The sequence below is a fragment of the Myzus persicae genome, unplaced genomic scaffold, assembly GCF_001856785.1.
Source record: "Myzus persicae strain clone G006 unplaced genomic scaffold, MPER_G0061.0, whole genome shotgun sequence".
Taxonomy (NCBI): domain Eukaryota; kingdom Metazoa; phylum Arthropoda; class Insecta; order Hemiptera; family Aphididae; genus Myzus; species Myzus persicae.
In genome coordinates, this window is record NW_019103873.1 from 171,277 (window position 1) to 180,915 (window position 9,639).

Below are 9,639 nucleotides of genomic sequence, written 5' to 3' on the forward strand. Positions count from 1 at the left end.
TTTTTTTATAAAATTATGTAGTAGAATGTATGTATATACAATTATATATGAATAATAGCATAAAATATACCTCAAACCAAAAAATTACAATTACAAATTACATAATAAATATTACAAATAGATGAAATTAGGCAGGTCAATCAGTAGCTTAATTTTAATTTATCAATATAATATACAGATAATAGTTGTATAATTAAATCAATATATTTTATTTTGCAAAGTTAATATTGATAAACTAAAGAGTAAGTAGTATACTAATATGAGCATAGTACCAAGGACACAAGGTCTACCATCTATGAATATGAGTCAAAACTTTGTAAAATAAAAAATTATAGAAAAATCATTATCTCCAAGATCACTACTCCAAAAATAGTTTATGAATGCTACTGAAATATCAGGATTTACAAGAAAATATTTTATATTATTATTTATTCAATATTAACTTATCAAATTATTAATTATTCAGTTTAGTTATTTTTAAAAAACACAAATACAACAAAACTCAAGTTAAATATGAAATTACTTTCAGTTCTAACATACATAAAATAAAAACTCATTAAATTTGAAAAATATTTTAATACAAAACTTGTTTTCATTTTACAACAAATTAGTGTTTCCTATTATTATACTGTTATATAACTTTAACTAAACATATACATTATACATTGTACAATTCTAAATAGTAAGCATACATATCATAGATATTAGATACAAAAATAATTACAATAAAAAAAAAAAATTAACTTAGATGATCTGATAACACATGGAAATTGATGCAGTAATATGTTTCTAGAGGTACAGTTGTTTGGTCCATTAATTTTTCCTTGATTTCGCCATTAGTAACATCTATTAATAAACATAAATATACTTAAATTGCTTGTTCAAAATTAAAATAATTAAGATATTTATATACAGTTGTAATTAATAGCTCAACAAAATATCACAACTAGCACTCAAACATTGGAAATATTAGGGGAGTTAAGACAATGTATTTGTAATTTGAACACACAAGAAAAGTATGTATTTTATTTTATAAACATTTGTAAAATATAAATGAGAAAACAAGAGTGGGTAAATTTACTTTTAAGAGGATAAGCGATAAATAATATTATTTTATAATTAATTGTAATATATCAGATTGTATAAAAAAATTACTTTAATTCCCAAAAGCAATACTATTAAACAACAGTACTGTATCCTATTACCTTTAAAATTCACTAAAACAATCAGTGGAAACCATACAAAAATTCCACTTTAATCACATTAACTTACACAAGGAAAGTTATTTTTAATAGGTACCTACCTATCCCATAAACAATTATAACTACAAAATAAAAATCAATATTTCACAAATTTAAATTTTGTTTGTTTGTCAAACCAAAAAATATATATTTGGTACTTGTTATTTTTAAGGTATTTCGTATTAATACAATCAAAACATAATTTATTAATTTGAGCTTTGAAAATAGTTATCATGCAACTAAACAAGATTATTTTCATAACCAATTATTAAATGAACAATTTTTAAACAAATTCTCTTGTATACCATTATTGTATTTTGCAATACTATCAACAACAACATTTCAAAAGTCCAAACAGGCCAAACAATACTGTTTTGCATAACTCTTACTTAATATAAATAATATTTAATATCATTCACTTGTTTTATTGAATTTTAATGATCATATATATTAGGTTTACATTGAATATATATTTACCATTTCCACCAAACGAAATTGAAATAAATTAAATAAATACTAAAACAAAACTTATCCAATATTGCGATTAATATTATATACAAATTTTATTTTATACTATACAATTTAAAAATTGCACTGGTTTCTCTTTAACACTTCACTATTAATATAATAATTTGATTTACTTTTAAAAAATAAATTATAAATTTGTTGTTAATGTTTATAAAAAAATATGATTATGACTAGTTAGAAATTATTGAAAAAAAATCTAAAAAAAACATTGCACAAACTTATCAATTTATTTACAGACCTTTGTACAATTGTTTAGGCAGTATATTTTCAGCATTGCGATGAAATGTACTAATAACACGTCGATTACAATTTTGTGATGTTAATTGTAACGTCCAACTGTCATAAGTAAATGCTCTGAAACAAAAATTGTTAAAGTTAAAGATATAATAATATAAATCATTCAAATATTATTCAATACTTTAATACATTAATATTAAATATAATACTTTGGTATATGATGTTCGATAAAATGCGTATTGATTGATGATCGAAAAATCTGTAGAGGCAATGTTTTCACTGAAGTAATAGCTTTTATAGGAGATGAATCTCCAAGATAATAACGCAAAGCATTTGTAATGACAGGCATCATACTTTGTGTAGTTATATTTAACATAGATTCAGTGACAGCAGCTAAATCTAAAACTGTATGAACTCTACATAACCAAATCATCCATGAGTTTAAGGTTGTACACCATTCTGAATAATCAATATTACAAAATCTAAAAGAAATATAACATTAATTAAAAATATATAAAATTAAATATATTACACAATACTTACTTATTATTCATTTCTAATTTTAAGTGATCTGCTAAAGCTATTTTAGAAACTAAAAAGGCTTGAGTGTAATCATTTTTAAGTTTTTCAATTCCAATTTCAATTAATAACTGTACAGGGTCATAGAGTTTTTCTGGATTAGATGCTGTATTTCCTGGTAATGATTTTAATATTTGAGCTAATCGTGTACCATTTGTTGCTTTAATCTATTTTAATAACATATTATTACAATATATAAATCAATGGTTTATCATTATTAATGTCATACACACCAATGGTTTGAAAGTTTCATTTCTTACTGCTTTGTACAAATGTTTGAAACATTCGATTAGATCATTATATGATTTGCATTCTGTATAATATTTAAATTAAATGTTAATTTTAAAAACATGTCATTATTACTTAGTACTAACCCAACAAATAGGTCCAAAGTTTATCAGTGAATTCTTGTTGAATACATTCTGCAGCAATAACATCTCTGACACATTGACAAAATAGTTTTTGATCATTGTATTCTTGTTCTCCAAACTTACCTCGTTTGTACAATGTAGAGGATATGCTTTGCAACATAGCAGGAAACATTTCAACAATTTGTCCATTAGCACTACCTCTTATATCACCCTTTCAAATTACACATAAGTTATACATCCAAATAAATAGTGTTCAAAAAATATTTACTTGAAATTGAGGAAACACAATGTTCTGTCTATTCGTTAGACATTCATCTTTTAAAAATGTTAATTGTTCTAGAAGATCCTCTAAGAATAGTAATTGGTGCCATAATGGGTGTAATGGACTAGTTTCATGGCCTAATGTACACTGGACATTCTATAAAATAAATATTTATGAAAAATAGATAATTAATATTTGTTATTATTGGCATGACTTACAGTATTTTGAGAGCACCTGTCGATTTTAGTATTGTGACATTTCATGATAAGGTGCACTGGTACAGGCACATAATACAACATTTAACCTTTACATTTTTGATAACTTATTCTTAATATACCTTTCATTGTGAATATTGTTATAGAAATAACTAATTGAGTATATTATAGAAATTTTAAATTTAAAGAGATAGAAATTTCCTTTTTATTGAGTGAAGGAGAAACTAGTTTAAGATGTACATTATTGGTCCCATGCAACAGGTTTCAATCTTACACTAATACACTATTGCTCCTAAAATTAATTCAATTATGCAGTTTAAACACATAGACCTATTTGCTAGACTACTGGAGCATGATGTATGTTTAATACCAATGGACATATGGACATAGAGTAGAATACAACAAAATATAATACTTCTACAAACAGACCAAAATTATTATTTATTTACTTACATCTAACACAACAAGATAATCATTGTTATGTCAATTAATGTTGTGATGTTATAACATGAAACTTTACACTTGTTGATTATTCTACATTGTTTACTTTTTTAATAACTTTGTCATAAGCAGGAAATTATTTTAATTTTTTTTTTTGGGGGGGGGGGGATAAAATAACTCAAATTTTAAAGTAAGTGCACTATACACAGGAGGCTCTGCACTATACCTGTAGTCCAATATTTTGTAATTGACAACCAAATTTAAAAATGTATACAAACACTAGAGGCCACCAAAAGAAAAAAAAATTTAATTCACATTTTATTTTATAACAAACAACATGTTATCACATTAAAGATTCATATAAATGTATTATTATTAATATTAATAGTCAGCAATATGATCAGCTACTGTTATCTTCTACTGCCTTATTGTTGTTTTTTTAATATATTTAATAAATAAGTCTACTTAAGTTCTAAGGATGGCCAAAAAGACAGAGGGAAAAAGATTAGACCACCCTTTCTTGGACCCAACAAGCACTTTTCAATTTATTGGATGAATAGTGAATATCTAGTTCATGTTTATATAATTATATCATTTATATCATATACTTACAATAAACGATTCTGTTGACATAAGAGGAGCAAAAAGAGATGGTCTTCGCCAGCTAAGATTAAGTATAACCATGCCTGGACCATTTTCAATAAATGTGAACTCTTCAGTATTAGTAGCTGAAGTCAAATTTATAACTGCAGACACTTTAGATTCTAACTAGATTTAATAACCATAATTAATATTTTTTCTAATGCACAAGAATAAAACAATATTTTAATTAAGCTAAAATATATTTACAATCATTGATCCAACTTGAGGAAATTTTTTATGTGTTTCTATCATATTTTGTACAGAAAGCTCATCATGTGCCACATCATTATGTCCTTTATACTCGCCCCAGTAACGAGAATGCCATCCTTCAGATACATCACCACCCAATAAAATTGTATCGTTTTTCAATCCATCACATAATATAAAAAATGGTACACTTAAAAACTGTTCATCCTTTAATTTTAAGTACACCAATCGCCTAAAATATAAAAATCAATAAAAAATATATTAAAGTATTAACTGATTGCTGATGCAAGTCAGATGCAACTCATCTTGATATGCAAGCCTTTTTAAAAGGGTTGCTGAATTATTAAAGTTTAAGTTTAAAAGCATGCCAACAATTAATCATCACTACTGAAAAATTAAATTCATTAATGATTAATTGTCTTAATCTACTTAATAAAATTAATAATATATAAATATAATAATATTCAAACAATTAGGTTTAATTCAATAACTGTACCTTGCTTGAAGCAAATTTAAGGGAATATGACTATCCTCTGGTTTATTTATTTCTACTTCAACTTTTTGAGCTTTTATTGGACTGAAAGGGCATTCTAGCGGATTTCCAGTTAATTCTAATAACAAATAATAATAAATTAATACAACTCTAATTACCTACATAACTGAAATTTAATCTTAGGTACCAAATTCATCATAATCTTCTTCCTCAGAACTTGAACAATTTTTAGCAACAGCGCTCACAACTTTTGGGGTATGTTTTTTCTAGAAAAATTAAAGAATTATTATTTATTAACATAGTTAGTAGGTATACAAAATAATTATACTTACATGAATGTAGCCAACTATGGGGTTTTCAACACCACTTAAACAAAATGGGCGAATATATGAGATAGTATTAGGATCACATTGATTCAGAACAAATTCAGGATGTAAATTCACTTTTCCATGGCAAAATTTAAGAAAATTGTTCAGATCCATCTAAACATTAATAATATTGTGAACAAATTAACAAACATTAGCTACCACAATAATTTATAATTCAAAAGCAATTCAATTTTACTAATGAATACACCTATATTTATACATTAAAATACAATACAATAATGGTACTAAAGTTAAATGTCTTTGAACACTACTTAATATAAATACCTAAAGCAGTTATAAATGTACTAATTAGTACTTTAGTTTGTAAGTACTTACATTTAGTTTTGAAATAAAAAATTGTTTTACAAAAAAATAATTCTTCTAAATATATATTATGTCTGCTTCTACGTTTACAACACTTCAGTTATCTAAGTATCGTTGATCAATTTCAATAGTCTCTAATGAACAGGTGCGTGCCTCTGTCCAGCGTGTTCCTGACTCCTGGCTTTTTGTCAGAACTTAGAAAAGAATAGGGAATAAGGATTGATATTTATTATTATTTTGATAACTTGAAATTTGAAGAATAACATAATGAATAAAAAAAATGTATAAAATATTATTTGTGTCTCAAATCTGAGATTGTATTGTTCGATAAAAATAAATTGGCGGCAAAATCAATTAGAGGTTAATATTGATAATATAATATTTGTTCGTGATAGTAAAGGCACAGAATAATTCTGTGGTGATATGGTGGTCTTAGTCGTTATCAATATTTTTCAAAGGATCATGAACTGATCACTGAATAAGAATTTACATTTAGAATTCGCAATATCAAATCTCAAACGATGTTATTTGTTTTGAGGAAATTAGAAATTTTAACGGTCTGAACTCTGAAGTCTGAACTTTACTTTAACCACAATAATTACTGTACAGTCGTGTATTTTAATTTATATCAAGCTTAAGACTGGAATTAAAGAGTTTTAAATTTACGGTAAATAGTGGTAATTGTGAAATTATTTACATTTTACATTAACAATTAATTGTAATTACCAAAAATTGTAGTAACAGCCATTAATATTAATTGTTAAATAGGTACTAGAGTTTATCTTTAATCCTAACCTGCATTCATTTTCATAAATATGGCTGTTAGCTATTTCGATGAAAAAAGTGGTATTATACCATGTAATACAGAATGGGGTAGATGGTGGCAAACTGTGGATGAATTACATATTGAAGTAACACTGTCAGTTAATACAAAATCCAAAGATGTAAAAGTCAATGTCACTAACTCAAGTATAACTTGTCAAATTTTTGGAAAAACCTTATTTTCTGTTAGTTTGTTACTATTGTTTCTAGCGCCATTGTATTGTTTTGTTACATATCTTTGTTCCCCAGGGCAATTTATTTAGAAAAGTACGTGCTGACGACACTTTATGGACATTAGAGGACAATGGTACTTTGTTAAACATTGTATTAACAAAAGCAGATTCTTCAAATAAAGAAAATGTTTGGGAGGCTATAATGGAGGATGGATCATTTAAAGCAGATCCAATAACATATATTGAAATGATGAAAAAAATGGATCTAGAAAAGCTTCAAATGAAGGTATGTCAACTAATAGAATATTTAAAATAATTAAATTAAAAATTAGTTGACATCTATGTATACATTTTACAACAAAAAATAAGAAAAATCTAACTTCACATAATCAGATGAGTTATTAATATTTTCATTTGATTTTATGTGTAATTTACATAATTTACATAGTGTAAATCTTTAAGATATTAACTACCTAATACAATTTATATTTAATAGTTTTGTGTTTGAAATGGAATCAAATAGTTAGAATTCATTTTATTCTAGGTATTTATTTATTTATTATTACTAAAATATAATCCTTGAAATTCGTTGCCATTGGATTTTACAACATGTGCATAATTGAAAATTCCTTGTAATATAAATTAATATTTTAAGGAATATTTACAATATCTATAACTAAACCCTTAATAACTTTGAGAAAATTGATAGTTGATTTTTCTCAGTTTTTATTGTTATTAGATATTTAGGTACTATTAATAAATCAAACATGAAAACAATAATTATTATAATATCTTGTATTTTCTTTTCAGATTCTATAACCCTTAAAATTGTCTTTATAATTATTGAAAATAGGTAATTAGAATTGTTTTAATGTGATTAAACTTTTTGTGATATATCTACCTTACAGATTTCACTCTAATTAACCAGTAATATTTAATAATAATATGCAATATTTATTTAACTAACAGTTTATAACTTAAATATTTAAAAACATCGTACACATAAATATTCATGTTTTATATTTTATAGTATCATAATAAATATTATATATTTGTATACTTAGGAAACTAGACTCAAACGTTTGTTTAAAATCCTTTTTATTAGTACTAAAAATGTTCTTATACAACAATTTTTGTGAAATGCATTACTGAATGCTGATAATTTATTAAGTGAATTCAAATTGCATATTAAAATAATATACAAAATGTGTTGAAAAATATGTATGGTCTTATTTTACTGCATATTGTATGAAAGTAAATATAAATATAAATCTATTTTTAACTATAATATTTCTAGATAAAAATAAATAATAATACAGTACTATTTTAACAAATATACTCATATCATATTATTATTAACTAATTTATTTTTTATAATATTATCTATTTGATCTATACATAATAACACAATTATGATGACCAAAACGATCTGTTTTAATTTGGCTTACTATACCTGCTAAACTCTTATATGATACAGTTTTTATTTGTTTTATTAATTATAAAAATATGTTAATTAAATATTTACAATTTTGTTTTTTTAACTCCAAGAAGATTGTATTAAAAATTTGTTATAATAATCTCATGCACTCAAAAATCCAACGCTATTCTATATTAACTTACTATAGATACTATATTAATATGTATTGTTGAGATTTAATAAAAATAGTTTTGTATGTTGAATAATATTATTTTCATAATCAAAAATTAAAAATTTTTTAATTTTTTGGGCTTTTGAATTATGTTTTAGTACCCGGGAATGGACTTCAGCAGTTCAAAACTTCAGAAAGATTATGACTCTATACCAGGACTCAATCAACCATAGATTTGTATACCTAGATTCTAGACTGTATTTATATGATTAAATTGTTTTTCCTTAAACTACAAGAATCTAAATAATTAAAATGGCTGATTTTTTTAGAACTGAAATTGGTTATGTTAATTATTTATGTTTATTTATCTTAATGTAGAAATTAACACTCCTATTGTACCTATTATTTTAATTAAAACTCATTGTTAGTTTCTATTTATGCCTATTGCTAAAATTGACGACGTGAAGATTCCTAATTTATAGTATTAAAACCATTATAACCAATTGAGTCTTTTTACCAATGATTTATGCATATTTGTTTATTAGTACGTTTTGTATTATCCATAAAATGAAATAAAAAATAAATATTTTCTTATTTTAGAAATTAGATTTTGATAAATAAAATTATGTCTTGATTATCAGACATAATTAATAAATATTGACTATCCATTTACAAATTGTATATTGTAGTATATATTACATTAATTAATTTATGTAAGGATTAATATTTTTTGACGTGAAACATCTAATGCGGTGGGTGAGTCTGGCTGTCGGTGTGGCGATGCGTTTAGCCGCATGTGCGAAACATAGATTGCACCTTTAAAATAAAGAATAAGTTTTCTTCAAAAATCTGAATCTGAATGTATTTGGGATTTGTGTGACCCACTATTGTATGAATGCTTCAGTAACAGTGCCAACATAATGGAGTGGGAGTAGTAGGATTTCCTCAAGCCATTTTTCTTCAAATATCTTGTATTGTATTCTGTAATCAGTGCCATAGCGAAAACTATTACCTCTAATTAGTGGTGGAAGTGACCTTAAAATAAGTGGAGGGATGGAAAATGTGAATTGTAAAGAGTGGAGGGATGCCATCCCACCGTATCCCGCCCGCCTCACACTTTGACCACTGCCTCTAATGCAACATATTC

The 9,639-nt window shown here is 25.1% G+C and overlaps 2 protein-coding genes across 6 annotated transcripts; one reads left to right on the plus strand and one right to left on the minus strand.

Annotated features, from left to right (window-relative positions):
• Positions 1–597: 597 nt before the first annotated feature.
• LOC111035721 (protein zwilch homolog) lies at positions 598–6,232 on the minus strand. Its single transcript, XM_022317454.1, has 13 exons — positions 5,921–6,232; positions 5,549–5,698; positions 5,404–5,482; positions 5,220–5,334; positions 4,724–4,955; positions 4,487–4,642; positions 3,225–3,374; positions 2,960–3,167; positions 2,819–2,898; positions 2,550–2,752; positions 2,216–2,488; positions 2,008–2,123; positions 598–846 (listed from the first exon to the last, which is right to left on the minus strand). The coding sequence occupies exons 2-13, from the start codon at positions 5,696–5,698 to the stop codon at positions 740–742; spliced, it is 1,869 nt and encodes a 622-aa protein (XP_022173146.1). The 5' UTR covers positions 5,921–6,232; the 3' UTR covers positions 598–739.
• A 114-nt stretch (positions 6,233–6,346) lies between these two features.
• On the plus strand, positions 6,347–8,787 carry LOC111035722 (nudC domain-containing protein 2-like). Of its 5 annotated transcripts, XM_022317459.1 has the most exons (5): positions 6,399–6,575; positions 6,677–6,915; positions 6,980–7,189; positions 7,714–7,756; positions 8,651–8,787. In XM_022317459.1, exons 2-4 carry the CDS (start codon positions 6,724–6,726, stop codon positions 7,720–7,722), a joined length of 411 nt encoding a protein of 136 aa, XP_022173151.1. In that variant the 5' UTR covers positions 6,399–6,575; positions 6,677–6,723; the 3' UTR covers positions 7,723–7,756; positions 8,651–8,787. The 5 variants fall into 5 exon arrangements, with proteins under 5 accessions (XP_022173148.1, XP_022173150.1, XP_022173149.1 ...); XM_022317456.1 differs by lacking the exon at positions 7,714–7,756 and having other exon boundaries at positions 6,347–6,585; XM_022317458.1 differs by lacking the exon at positions 7,714–7,756 and having other exon boundaries at positions 6,347–6,575; positions 6,647–6,915.
• The last annotated feature ends 852 nt before the right edge of the window (positions 8,788–9,639 follow it).

Excerpts from the sequence above, each read along its gene's own strand:
- LOC111035721 (XM_022317454.1), bottom strand. The coding sequence starts at position 5,698 with ATGGATCTGAACAATTTTCTTAAATTTTGCCATGGAAAAGTGAATTTA. Across the intron at positions 4,643-4,723 it reads CTCAAGTTGGATCAATGATT|TTAGAATCTAAAGTGTCTGC; the intron begins GTAAATATATTT and ends TATTAAATCTAG. Across the intron at positions 3,375-4,486 it reads TGTCAACAGAATCGTTTATT|AATGTCCAGTGTACATTAGG; the intron begins GTAAGTATATGA and ends TTTATTTTATAG.
- LOC111035722 (XM_022317456.1), top strand. The coding sequence starts at position 6,724 with ATGGCTGTTAGCTATTTCGATGAAAAAAGTGGTATTATACCATGTAAT. Across the intron at positions 6,916-6,979 it reads TTGGAAAAACCTTATTTTCT|GGCAATTTATTTAGAAAAGT; the intron begins GTTAGTTTGTTA and ends TTTGTTCCCCAG. Across the intron at positions 7,190-8,650 it reads TAGAAAAGCTTCAAATGAAG|TACCCGGGAATGGACTTCAG; the intron begins GTATGTCAACTA and ends ATTATGTTTTAG.